General features: G+C 45.5%; 1 protein-coding gene across 1 annotated transcript in view; it reads right to left on the bottom strand.

Moving 5' to 3' along the window:
• LOC106599390 (protein patched homolog 1) overlaps window positions 1-13,870 on the bottom strand; it is a 34,895-nt gene extending 21,025 nt beyond the window's left edge. The window contains exons 1-2 of the mRNA XM_014190600.3: window positions 13,345-13,870; window positions 11,243-11,435 (exon numbers count right to left, since the gene is read on the bottom strand). Coding sequence (XP_014046075.1) covers window positions 11,243-11,435; window positions 13,345-13,491 — 340 coding nt within the window. The 5' untranslated portion in view covers window positions 13,492-13,870. The remainder of the gene's footprint in view (window positions 1-11,242; window positions 11,436-13,344) is intronic.
• Window positions 13,871-14,169: the final 299 nt, after the last annotated feature.

The raw sequence follows: 14,169 nt of genomic DNA, 5'->3' as shown, positions 1-14,169 counted from the left end.
GGGGATTGGGTTAAAGACTCATCTCATCTCCCACGTATATAAGGGCTATCGGGTTATTTATGTTCATTGCGCTGCGATGTGGCAAGAGAGCTGAGCCTCATTACCACTGCAGAGGAAGCATGACGCAAGTTGAAACGTCAATCAACAGAGAGAGTGAAGAACAGAAAGGTCCACAGATTGTACAGTTCTAGAAATATACCCTTTTTAAGACTCAGTTTTAAGATTCACAGTTTAATTTAATAGCAATCAGGGAGGGTAGTGGGGGAAAAAAGTCATTAATTAGGCTGAGTTTCAGTTTTTCAACTTTCTGCCCACCCCTCCTCCCGACTCTCCAAGACTTAGGTTCTAAATAGCTGTGTAGTTCAAACCAGAGTACTTGGCATGGGTCCAAGTGATACAGAGACCACAGCAGAGAGAGAGAGAGGGGTGGAGAGATGGAGAGAGAGAGACAGGGAGAAATCTGCTGATTGTGACTATGCACAGCTCATATTATTATCAGACTAGTGCAACAAGCATTGCAGACACACACAAACAAGTTCAGAGTTGGCTCCCTGCATTGAAATGAGTGTCGCGTGAGTGTAGTGAACGCAGTACATACACATGAACACAGATTGGCCAACACCCTTGCCAATGTTGGTTTTGAAGGCACTTCAGACACAAAACGTCTAGCCAAGAGAAATGAGTCAAAGCTTCTCATTGGCTCCCTCTGTGAAGCAGATGTGTTCTGTTAGGGAAATCCTCCTCACTGTGCCCAAACCCCATCACTAACAACACGGCACGACACAGAATGGCAGCACCACCATCCCCAGTTTCACAGTCTGTTTCACCTGGGGCTTGAATGTGTAAGAAACTGAAACAGCCAAAAACACAGCCTCTAGCCTAGACAGACGGTTTCAGTAAAAAACGAAGGCACGATATGCTATCCATGCTTTACAGCAAACTTCCACCATACCAGAACTAACCCATCAGAGAAGGAGAGGGAGAAGCTAGGAGAGAGAAAGAACAAAAGGTGGTGCCAGGGTTGGATGAGGGAGAACAACGAGGCAGAAATTCTGTTGATGTGGTATGCAGAGCTGGGATGAAAGCATCAAAGCCCTGAGAGGAAACTCTGGAGTCCAGCCCCCTAATTACCAGAGGCTGCCCTGAAAAGAGTGAGCAGGGTATCTGTGGCCATGCCAAGGGCACATGAAACACACCGCTCTGGATCAGAGTGGGCTCGTCTGCCCCTCCGTGTTCCACTACATGACAATTCCGCAGAGGCTGGCTCTCGCTGTGGCCACCTCGCCTCTCCGCTTCTCTCCCTCTCTCCGCTTCTCTCCCTCTCTCTCTCTCGTCCTCTGTCTGTCTTCCTCGCACCACCTCCCCCAATCCTGAGCCAGCTCCTCTAATTGAGGGAGGAGAAAAACGGGTCTCGAAGTGTAAGATCAAGTTATAACTGGCTTGGAAACACATCACAATCTTTCACGGCTTTCTTCTAGCCTTCATAGCCTACTTGTGAATTCATAAAATAAGGTAAGCTAATGTAATTTGTGATAATGCAGAATGTGCCTTTCCACCAAATAATCAAAAGCAAAGTGCTTTATGTTTGTGAAGCCATCACTTTTGAAGTCAGCCTTGGTGCCACTCATGAACAAACTGTCCTATCCAATGAACAACAACCTGAAACACCCAGGGTACATACACACTAGTACGTGTTAACTTGTTTTCGAACTCTGATTAAAATCAAACCAGACTTAAGAAGACACACTTGTTTGACTTGAGACATTGCGCTCATATTTAATACATTGGGGCATCTACAGGAACTGACTTTCAAGCTTTGGGACTGTAATTACAGGGATCCTGAAGTAAATTATAGCTATTTGTGTCTCGTTCCGCCCATCTGGACCACCCAGCTAGAACCCCGGTTGGGGCCCCGGCCCGACACTCAGTCACTGCTCTGCTCTGTGAGAGAGAGCTCAACCACTCACCAGATGGAGGCTTCACTAGCTCTGCTCCACTCTCTGCTCTGCTCCACTCTCTGCTCTGCTCCACTCTCTGCTCTGCTCCACCCTCTGCTCTGCTCCACTCTCTGCTCTGCTCCACTCTCTGCTCTGCTCCACTCTCTGCTCTACCCTCTGCTCTGCTCCACCCTCTGCTCCACCCTCTGCTTCACTAGCTCTGCTCCACTCTCTGCTCCACTCTCTGCTCCACTCTCTGCTCTGCTCCACTGTCTGCTCTGCTCCACCCTCTGCTCTGCTCCACCCTCTGCTTCACTAGCTCTGCTCCACTCTCTGCTCCACTCTCTGCTCTGATCCACTCTCTGCTCTGCTCCACTCTCTGCTCTGCTCCACTCTCTGCTCCACTCTCTGCTCCACTCTCTGCTCCACTCTCTGCTCTGTTCCACTCGCTGCTCTGCTCCACCCTCTGCTCTGCTCCACTCTCCTGCTCTGCTCCACTCTCTGCTCAACTCTCCTGCGCTGCTTCACTGTCTGCTCTGCTTCACTCTCTGCTCTGCTTCACTCTCTGCTCTGATCCACTCTCTGCTCTGATCCACTCTCTGCTCTGCTTCACTCTCTGCTCTGATCCACTCTCTGCTCTGATCCACTCTCTGCTCTGCTTCACTCTCTGCTCTGCTTCACTCTCTGCTCTGATCCACTCTCTGCTCTGATCCACTCTCTGCTCTGATCCACTCTCTGCTCTGCTTCACTCTCTGCTCTGATCCACTCTCTGCTCAACTCTCCTGCGCTGCTTCACTCTCTGCTCTGCTTCACTCTCTGCTCTGCTTCACTCTCTGCTCTGATCCACTCTCTGCTCTGATCCACTCTCTGCTCTGCTTCACTCTCTGCTCTGATCCACTCTCTGCTCTGATCCACTCTCTGCTCTGATCCACTCTCTGCTCTGCTTCACTCTCTGCTCTGCTTCACTCTCTGCTCTGATCCACTCTCTGCTCTGATCCACTCTCTGCTCTGCTTCACTCTCTGCTCTGATCCACTCTCTGCTCTGATCCACTCTCTGCTCTGATCCACTCTCTGCTCTGCTCCACTCTCTGCTCTGATCCACTCTCTGCTCGGATCCACTCTCTGCTCTGCTTCACTCTCTGCTCTGCTTCACTCTCTGCTCTGCTTCACTCTCTGCTTTGATCCCCTCTCTGCTCTGATCCACTCTCTGCTCTGCTTCACTCTCTGCTCTGATCCACTCTCTGCTCTGATCCACTCTCTGCTCTGCTTCACTCTCTGCTCTGATACACTCTCTGCTCTGATCCACTCTCTGCTCTGCTTCACTCTCTGCTCTGATCCACTCTCTGCTCTGCTTCACTCTGCTCTGATCCACTCTCTGCTCTGATCCACTCTCTGCTCTGATCCCCTCTCTGCTCTGATCCACTCTCTGCTCTGCTCCACTCTCTGCTCTGCTCCACTCTCTGCTCTGCTTCACTCTCTGCTCTGCTTCACTCTCTGCTCTGATCCACTCTCTGCTCTGATCCACTCTCTGCTCTGCTTCACTCTCTGCTCTGATCCACTCTCTGCTCTGATCCACTCTCTGCTCTGCTTCACTCTCTGCTCTGATCCACTCTCTGCTCTGATCCACTCTCTGCTCTGATCCACTCTCTGCTCTGCTCCATTCTCTGCTCTGATCCACTCTCTGCTTGGATCCACTCTCTGCTTTGATCCCCTCTCTGCTCTGATCCACTCTCTGCTCTGATCCACTCTCTGCTCTGCTTCACTCTCTGCTCTGATCCACTCTCTGCTCTGATCCACTCTCTGCTCTGCTTCACTCTCTGCTCTGATCCACTCTCTGCTCTGATCCACTCTCTGCTCTGCTTCACTCTCTGCTCTGATCCACTCTCTGCTCTGCTTCACTCTGCTCTGATCCACTCTCTGCTCTGCTTCACTCTCTGCTCTGATCCACTCTCTGCTCTGCTTCACTCTCTGCTCTGATCCACTCTCTGCTTTGATCCCCTCTCTGCTCTGATCCACTCTCTGCTCTGATCCACTCTCTGCTCTGCTTCACTCTCCGCTCTGCTTCACTCTCTTCTCTGCTTCACTCTCTGCTCTGATCCACTCTCTGCTCTGCTTCACTCTCTGCTCTGATCCACTCTCTGCTCTGATCCACTCTCTGCTCTGATCCACTCTCTGCTCTGATCCACTCTCTGCTCTGATCCACTCAGCCTGCAACCAGGAGCCATTAAAGAGACAGGCGCCCAAATACTTTTCACAAAGCAGTCAGGAAGGTTATAGAGAAGTGTCTGGATTTGGGGTCCTTTGAAAACCTGCAGAAACCCATGTGAAGGGTTAGCATTAAGCCAAAATAACTTTTAATTAAGAGACAGTTGTCAAAACCTAAGACATGTAGCTATCAGCGTCCTTCAACAATCCCATATTGGATGGGGAAATAAGATAGCAGTAAATCATATCAACATAACATGGTTGAAGAGATCAGGGAGCCCATACTTCTTCACAAAGCCACTCCAGTCAAGATGCTGCGCTCCAAGAAAAGCACCTCCATTTGTTCTCCCTCTGTTCCATTTTTCACTTCAACCACCGGAGGTGACACCCCCTTTACAGACCAATTCATCCCCAGTTATGGTCCATCTCATCTTGCAAGCATATGCAGGGATTCTATCCATCAGTCAAACGTGTTTATATCACAGACATAGTGGAGCGAGGACTGCCTACCATAGCCATTCCTATGCTAAAGCTGAAGCTAATCTCCATCCAGATGGGGTCCTCACTTCTTCTCAGAAGAAGGCTGGGGGTTGGGGCTGGCCAGAGACAGACAGACAATGGTAGCAGGTTTCAGGGAGAAGGCCTCCCACCCAGAGTCCGGACCCAGGGCCAGGCAGACCTATCAGGCTGGTGTGTGTGTGTGTGTGTGTGTGTGTGTGTGTGTGTGTGTGTGTGTGTGTGTGTGTGTGTGTGTGTGTGTGTGTGTGTTAGCTCCCCTATCAGTGGGCAGTATGGAAAGTGGCATGTAATTAACCAAGGAGATGAAGCCCCCTGCTCCTTGGTGTCAGACCACTGATGGACCCTGTCAGCTCCAATCTCCCTCATGTCCAGCCCACCACCACCCAGGAAAAGACCAGCCCCACAGACCTCACAGGAGATGCCCATACCATACCATACTGTATCAATGTATATCCTCTCGATGACTGTCTGTTATGTTGTCTGCCTATACATCTGCACAGGTTTAGTGATTGTAAACAGTTGAGATCAAACTCAAAAAGTGTTGGTCAAAGGCAACACAATGTATCCAATCAAATGAGGAAGAAGTCCCACACAAGAAGCCGAGCTACTTCTCCAGCTTCGCTCAGAGACTTTTAGGCGCCATCACAAAACCCCCCCAATTATTAACCCAGTTAACAATTAGGACTGAGCCAGCAGCAGCACCATTCGCATGCAAGCTCTAGGTCCAATTCCAGTCTCCATTAGCGGAGACCACCTTCAAAGTGTTGTGGGCCAGATTAGCTGGATTAGGAGGCCACTGAAAGGACCCATGCTGCTTTGGAGGAAGTCCCACAAGGAAGAGACATGCTGGAAGAGACATGCTTTACCTGCTTCAGCCGCCAAAGGAATAAAACAGAGAATATACGGTGTTGTACTGTAGCACAGATTAGACCTTCTAGGATGCAAAATCACAGAGGTACAAACTTAAATGCGCACACAGCCTCGCCACTCACTCAAATACATTCACATAGAAAATAGACTTTGCTGGAATGGTTCTGTTTAGGAACTGTCAGTCCGTCATCTTGCCCTTTCTCCGCTCTTTGTTATCCATAAAAAAAAAGCATGCAGTATAAAAGCAGAGGGATAGATTTGGCCCTGGCTGGCAGAGAGCGAAACAAGTCTTTACTGAAATCAAGCTTTAGTTCTACTGCCATTTTCTATAGGCCATCCTTTTACAAGTTCAGCAGCACCTCCCCATCCCAGTTCAATGTGTTACTTAGCAGATAGAGAGGCTCCTAATTCAGAGAGAAACCAGGCAGGTCAGCAGAGATTGAATGCAGGCTTTTGTCACACCCCTCCTGAATTTCTTTCAGATGTTTCCCAACAAACAGGAAAAAATAAAGAGGGAACTTTCACAACAAAAGCAAATGGACCAAGACTTTTTCCCAGCAAATAAAACAATGCAGGCATGGGGGGGCTTGGCTTTCTACCTTAACTATAGAAATACAGTGTGTGTCGGTCTGTGTGTGTGTGTGTGTGTATGTTTGAGGGGGTGGGGGGGAGTGTCTGAATTGGACAAGGTGGTAAAAGGAGAGGACAGTGAGGTATTCCTTCCCCCCAAAAAGTGAGAGGATGAGAAATGAAGTTCAATTTGAGAGGAAGAACTGTAAAAATACCATTGAAAGTGAAAGGCAAAAAGAATCCGTTTCAGTTACAATCTATTCAGATCTTGATACTTCTGTCAGCATTGACATAAATTTCCACTGGTGTTGGCATTTAGGCACTTTACATTTCCATATGTATAGGCTTGCCTGTACTAATTATGCTAATCATCCCTAGTGTTGGCTGCTGCGAAAAATAGTCACATTAGGCACTCCACTGGCTGCTAATGCAGCTTAATGTGTGGTTGAAACATACATTCATCCCATGGTGAAAGGCAAAAATGTCCCAAATTGCTGGTCTCATTCAGCCTAGAAATACATTTATTGAGCCCAAGGACCATTTCTCCCCCCCCTCCACACCAAGTACAAAGAAAATGTTTTTCTCCATTCTTCTTTTTCCAGAGGGGGCAAGCGGAGAGGAAAACGGGCAAACTCTACCCAAAAAGGTGACTGGTGTCACTCTATTTAAAGTTGACCAAGGAGAACAATCTCTTTTGGCAGGATTTAAGAAACTGTCCAAGTGAATGAAATAGAGATTATACAGGAGATGTGTGAGACTGTGCTTGCAGGAGGTCTGTAACAGAGATAGGCCTTCAGCACTCCCAAAAATGCACACCAGTGTCTGCAATGACTTTCAAGCAACATAAAATACAGGATGCTAAACAGGTCTACAGTTACATATAGTGCTGAAATGTAATTATACATGTAAAAAAGACAAGTCCCATAAACACTACATAACTTGAAAAGATACACAGCTATGAGTCACTGCTTTAATACTGTAAATATCCAAAAAAGGATATAACTTAGCACTGTATATTATAATTCTGTCCACAGTGGACGGTTAATGGCGACTTCAATAATTGAGGGAGCTGGTGAGCTTTTGCATTCAGCCCGTGTCTGTTCCTTGAGGAAAGAACTGAGGCTGGATGATTGCAGAGTGGTGGGAGGTGTGGGGGGAACGAAGGAAGGGAGGGAGAGGGTTGGGGGGGGTTGAAATAAACATTTTCAACTGACCCAGGTTGACTCTGGCCTTGTTTGTTCTTTCTACTGGTGAGGTCTGAGGCTCAGCAGTTGGAGTTTATTTATCTAGCTGGGGCTCTGTGGCTTGCCATTCACCTCCAATAATGCCTCATAGACCTTTCATTCTCTTGTAGCAGACCCTGAACTGGAAGACTGTGTATTTTCTGATTAATTATAGCATTTACCTTGCATTTTTGTTTAGATAACTGTTCCAAACACTGAAGCGTCCACATGTTCCCCTCGTGCTGCTAGGGCTCTAGAAGGTACCTACTGTTCCCCTCGTGCTGCTAGGGCTCTAGAAGGTACCAACTGTTCCCCTCGTGCTGCTAGGACTCTAGAAGGTACCAACTGTTCCCCTCGTGCTGCTAGGACTCTAGAAGGTACATACTGTTCTCCTCGTGCTGCTAGGACTCTAGAAGGTACCTACTGTTCCCCTCGTGCTGCTAGGACTCTAGAAGGTACCAACTGTTCCCCTCGTGCTGCTAGGGCTCTAGAAGGTACCTACTGTTCCCCTCGTGCTGCTAGAGTCTAGAAGGTACATACTGTTCTCCTCGTGCTGCTAGGACTCTAGAAGGTACATACTGTTCTCCTCGTGCTGCTAGGGCTCTAGAAGGTACCAACTGTTCCCCTCGTGCTGCTAGGGCTCTAGAAGGTACCAACTGTTCCCCTCGTGCTGCTAGGGCTCTAGAAGGTACCTACTGTTCCCCTCGTGCTGCTAGGACTCTAGAAGGTACCTACTGTTCCCCTCGTGCTGCTAGGGCTCTAGAAGGTACCTACTGTTCCCCTCGTGCTGCTAGGACTCTAGAAGGTACCTACTGTTCCCCTCGTGCTGCTAGGGCTCTAGAAGGTACCTACTGTTTGCCATGTGGAGTAGGTCATTCATGCTCTCTGTATATGTTATTTTCCCCACTTCTACAGTCTCTTTTTAAAACACAAATCCCAAGTCACTTTGTAATATTTGCACAGCTTGTCTGTGTGTACATGTCTGTCAAGATCATCAAAACTGTGTCAAGAAGGATGGGCTTAGTTCATGTGGGCTACAAGTACATACTTGTACATTACATGTAAACATTTATTTTCCACTCTGAATGCTCTTTTCAAAACTTTTTGCTGCTCTTTGGTGGTATATTTTACCCACTACAAAATATCAAACCTTTGGGTAATCTACTGTTGCCATAGTAATAACGCTATAGCTAAACATATATTACATCCAGAAAAAACAACTCCCTACCCAGGCAATATACCTTTTCTTCTAAGTCCTGCTTGAACTGGTGAGAGAAATGTGTCCTGAGAGAGAAGCCATACTGTTGTTTTTAGGGAATGGGAAAATGTTGAAGTGTATACCCCTAAAACCTTCAACCCCAATGCTCCCCCACCCCCAACCCCAACCTCATCTCCCTACACTTCACTTTATTATTCCCCTTTTCTTCCTACAGACAATACACACTAGGTCACATTCTCCCCAGGTCCCACCCATGACTGCTAGCCCCCTTTCCTGTGTTGTTGCTTGCTCTTCATTGCTTCTGCAGGAGCAAAAAATGTCCAAAGGAAAACAACATATGACTAACAAAAAAAGGTTCCTTAGCTGAATTTAGTCAGCACTCTGTCTATATTAGCCAACCAGTGGAAGTAGTCTGTCCACCTAGAGAAAGAACCGTTTAGGCTTGTATCTGTCACAACCCCATATATACACCTTAACAGGTACCATATGTTTAACTACCACACCTTTCCTCAGTTTGAAGAAACCTACTCCCATATGTTTCTGACTAGCACCAACTACTGGTTTATATACCATCAATAGCATATCAACATTCAGAACAGACACACTAGTCCCAGCTACGGCTGTAGTGACAGTGTACAGCAGGGATTTGCATTATCAGGGTCGGAAAACAAATTCTCTCCAAAACACTATTTTCTATTGTCCTATGGCACAAGTGTTAGCACATTATCCTGGGCTAGGTTAGGGTTGGGTAGAATTGGGTAGGCCAGGTAGGGTATAGGGTAGGCTAAGGTAAGAAGCCTGGTGGTCTGACTTCACAAGCAGCCAGACATCTACACTAGCATGGTGGCAAACATGACATTTGGGTGGGGGTTGAGTTGGGGACAGATATGGCCTGAGGATATATGATGGAGGGCATATGCTCTCAGGAACTCCCAGCTGGCCAAGTGTGAGCCCAGGAGTCCTCATATCAGCACCCTCATCCCTCATATGTGGTTAGAATACACCTCTGCATGTGTTGACAAGAAGACCCTATAGACGTACGTTCTGTAATGAGAAAAGATTAAGCCTTCTACACTTGCTATTTTTAAAGTTTGAGTCCAGACTGTAAGTTGTTGATGAATAAAATAATGTTCTTTGGACACTCATCTTTTCTAAGAGAGCAATGAACTTCTCTGTTCTATTAGGAAATATTTCCTCCCTTTTGTGAAAGTGTGTGTGTGTGTGTGTGTGTGTGTGTGTGTGTGTGTGTGTGTGTGTGTGTGTGTGTGTGTGTGTGTGTGTGTGTGTGTGCGTGCGTGCGTGCGTGCGTGCGTGCGTGCGTGCGTGCGTGCGTGCGTGCGTGTGTGTGTGTGTGTGAGAAGATCTAACCTCTCCTTGTTACCAAACCACTTACTTTTCATTCAACTCTGAGCAGCTTTGTCAATGGGCTATTGGGGGAAACAACACAGGCAGAAACTTTAGAAACATGGGCACTGCCTCTTAAAGGAACAGCATTCCTTTTCAGCATTTGGGCATTTCACTCTCAGAATGACTCCATGATTAGGCATAACAAACCCTATGGCTACATCTAACAACCTCCTTTCAGAAGACAAACGGTTAGTTTATTTAATGTGTATGAAATACACACTAGCACATTACCAAAATACTATGATCATGACAAATTACACGGCGATAATTTCACATCTTGTTTGTGAGTCAGACTCAGACAACAACTACAATCTGACAAGTAAATCTGAAAATCTTTGGCTTCACCAATCTGACAAAAACTCAAACACAGTGTGTCAGACCACAGGCATTTCATTGACAACAAGTGAGTAGTCCCCTTCCCAGCCAAAGTGTTGGTAAGGAATAAAATACACAGATACTGAAAGATACAACCTTTAGGGAGTGTTTATACTACAACTGCTGTGACTCTTTTTAGAATGTCCAAAACAGGTGGGAAATCTTCAGTCATATTAACATATTTTTGTAGGAAAGGGGGTGCCTTTATTGTTGAATGGAATCCAAGAATAGTTAAGGACCACACAGGGAGCTAGGGGGGAGGGTCAGCTCCTCAAAGATGGCTAACGATTCACACAGCCCATCTGCTCTTGGGATCAGGAGTGCGGCAAAAGCCTAGGGGGCTTAAAAGGAATTTGGCAGTGTGAAAACCAAATAAAGCTGCCCGAATATGCACAGATAACCCAGCCTGCACACAGAAAGGACGGCAAATAATACATGGATCATGGAACCACCATGGCAAACAAAACAAGGCTGATGAGAAGAACAAGAGAAGGCCTGCATATGCAGGGAACAACAATGCTAGCTCCTTGTGTGCAATAAAGTAGGAATATCTTGACCCATTCTCAATGCAAAGCAACTTTGGCATCAGCAAACAACACACTCAAAAGTGCAGAGCTTACAAAGTATCACAACTTTCAATTTTACTAAAAATTACAAAGAAAAAAAACAACACATTTTTATATATCACCCAATCATGAATAACAACTGTAGAGCATCGTCTCTAAAAAAAAAACAGCCATCTCAACTACTGATCGACAAATCAGTCAGACAGCACCCATACAGTTTCCTGTCCCCCCTTCAGTAGTTTAGATGGCAAAATGTCTCCAACAAGTTCATTTGGGCAAAGAAACGACCCCTTTCTCCCCTTCCCAGACAACCCCCCAAACCATACCCCGAAACTGAAACGCCAGACTCACCTTCAACCCATAGTTGCTCAATGTCCGTCTCAATGGCAGCGACCCGCAAACCCACAGACAAGGCACTGAACACAAGCAGTCCAATGAAAAGGACTTTTCCACAATGTCGCTGGATGTGACAGCCCAAAGAAAAGAGAAGAGCCTGGAACCTCGCCCGAACCCACAACGGGGCTTTCTGACCCACAGCCTTCCCCTAAAGAGACAGGAGGAACATGGAGGGAGAGAAAAGTGTTATTACATTGTTATTACACGTTAATAACAACCGATTGCATTACATGGAATGTATGGCTATGGCATAGACAAGTACAAGTATTCACTAATGGAAGACTACATTGCATCTAACTGTAAGATAATAAAAAAAACTCAATATAGTAGTCTTTCTAGTATTACTAAGAATCAACTACAAGGGCAGAGAATGCTATGCTAATAAGATAGCTAACTCGAGTATGACTTTCATTGTGATAATGCGACATACTTAAGGGCATGTTCAACATTACAGTATCTACTGTATTAGTCAGCTACGTGAGAGTCTTCATGTCAGTTGTCCTGTAAGCAAATCATATCTATGTGAAATACATCACTGAGATAATGTCAGATCTAGAGACCATGTGAATATCAGAATATAACCAGCCAGAAACCTAAGTGTTAGTAGGTCATTGAGGGCCCAACATAAAAAAGGGTCAAGCAATGGCCAGTCTTTGGATTGGAATTGGCCCTCACAGTTGGCACAAGCGAGGTCAGGGTGCCACTCATCACCAGAGGCATGGGGGTTTGCTATGGAATCAAAACCCATGACATCACAATTATGGTTACATGGTTTGGACTTAACAAAAATAAACAGCATAGTTGTCAAATGGGATATAAAGTACTCTATGCTGTTCTTGTGTAGCCTACTATACATGAATAATACACTAATAACAACTAGGATTAAATAAGCATCTACTAGAGGCTATCGTGTTTACATACTGCCTTACTCATTTCATATGTATATACTGTATTCTATTCTACTGTATTTTAGTCAATGCCACTCCAACATTGCTCAATCTAATATTTATATATTTCTTAATTCCATTCTTTTACTTTTAGATGTGTGTGTTTTGTTGTGAATCGTTTTAGATAGTACTGCACTGTTAAATATTACTGCTCTGTTGGAGCTAGGAACAGCATTTCGCTCCACCAGCAATAACATCTGCTAAATATGTGTAAGTGACCAATACAATTTGATTTGAACACTTTTGTGTACTTGGACTAGGACTTCCATTTTTGTCCAATCTTACTATATTTCCTTTTTTAAACACTCAGCCAGCTGCCCCTAACAACCTCCTGGTAAAAAATATGAAACCTAATGCTGTTGTGCACTAACGCAACTCCTAGTTTTAAATGGAAGTTGAAAGATTACAAGATTGCACATATTTGAGTCAGGAGTGATGTAGCCTACACCGTACTTTCCTTTATAGGCTACATACCTTCTTACAGGCTATGCAAGGATTTGACAATAAGCAGTTCCTATACCAAAAATCTCTACTCCTATAATTTAAAATGAAAACACTGTCTGAAGACCTTCTACTATACCCTTTCAAACTTTACAAACAATGTCACCGGTCTAGTACAGACACTGGACAGATGTTTTGGTTTCACTTAGGAGTTTTGACACATTTCCAAGTGTTCATGCGGTCCAGTGATGCTTTGTCAGATAAAACGTAATCAGTGAATTCCGCTGTAAGACCCACTGCATTTTCAAACAAACTAGCCCACAACGGGGACCCTGAGTCTAACTTCTTACAAATAGAGTTGAACAGATCCCACACACGCAGAAATAACTATTTGGAGTTGTATTGCTTCTAAAAATGAATGGATAAAGTTATTCTCATTCATAGGGGGATCCGGGCTGTAAGTGTGAAATCAGTGCGTGCCAGTAAATGTTACAATGTAACAGCGAAATATCACATTGTATGACATGTTGACATAAAACTCCCTCAATTGATATTCCTCCATTCGAGTAGTAGTAACATCAGTTTCCGCAAAAGTACCAGAACATAACACTCATTCACAGAGACGATGAATGAAACAGTAAGCATATTCCATCGAAAGCATTTCATCACCTTAGAAATCTGTTTTAATGCGAAAGCAGCGTGGCAGTAGCTGGGTCTCCGGAGAAGATCTGAGTTTACTGGCGGCGGAGAACGCATATAATTTGGGGGTAAATCTCCAAAAACACCGGCCCCTGGGACTCTGGGATCCGAGGCCATAGTCCAAACAAGAAAACAAAGCACAGAGCAAAGCAAGAGAGAAACAGTGCGAGTTCAGCAAAAGCGACAATAATCCAAGATAGAATACTAACGCATCCACCGGGTAAAAGTTTGGATAATATATTCTAGTCTTTCCTTGAGCCAAAGTCTTGCAACTCCATCCCAACATTATGTGCCCAAATCCGTATAGATCCTTCAGTCTTCATCCGTCCTAATAGCTTATAAAACAACATTTCGAAGTAGGAACGTCTCGATCAGATCTCTTAAGTCTGCCTCTGATCCCGTAGCAGTAACATTTGGAGAAGTTAGCCCCTCTGCAAATCCTGAAAAGGGTGGTTTGATGGAAAAGCGCTCTGGTTCTCATTGGCCAAGGAAGAGGCAAATTACTTTGCAAACATCTCCTATTATTAGCTGCTAAGCAACAGCTCACCAAAGTGGAGAGAGGGGGAGACCACCCAGGCAGCCCTTCAAATCGAGGGGAGGGGGGAGAGCGAGGGGGCGTCAGAGAGAGGAACTCTTTCAATAAACTCAGCACACTGCTGCCTGCCCTGTTCTGCACACTCCCAATTGCCTTATCTCGGTTATAAGAAGCAATCACACATGCCATCTATTGATAAAACAGACCACTTATTTTTGAATCCAGAGTCGGATATAAATAAAAGTAGAAATTAATCGAGT

This window comes from Salmo salar, chromosome 03, assembly GCF_965601325.2.
Source record: "Salmo salar chromosome 03, fSalSal1, whole genome shotgun sequence".
Lineage (NCBI taxonomy): Eukaryota > Metazoa > Chordata > Actinopteri > Salmoniformes > Salmonidae > Salmo > Salmo salar.
The sequence above is the reverse complement of the archived record's forward strand: the minus strand, read 5'-3'. Positions and strand labels throughout refer to the sequence as shown.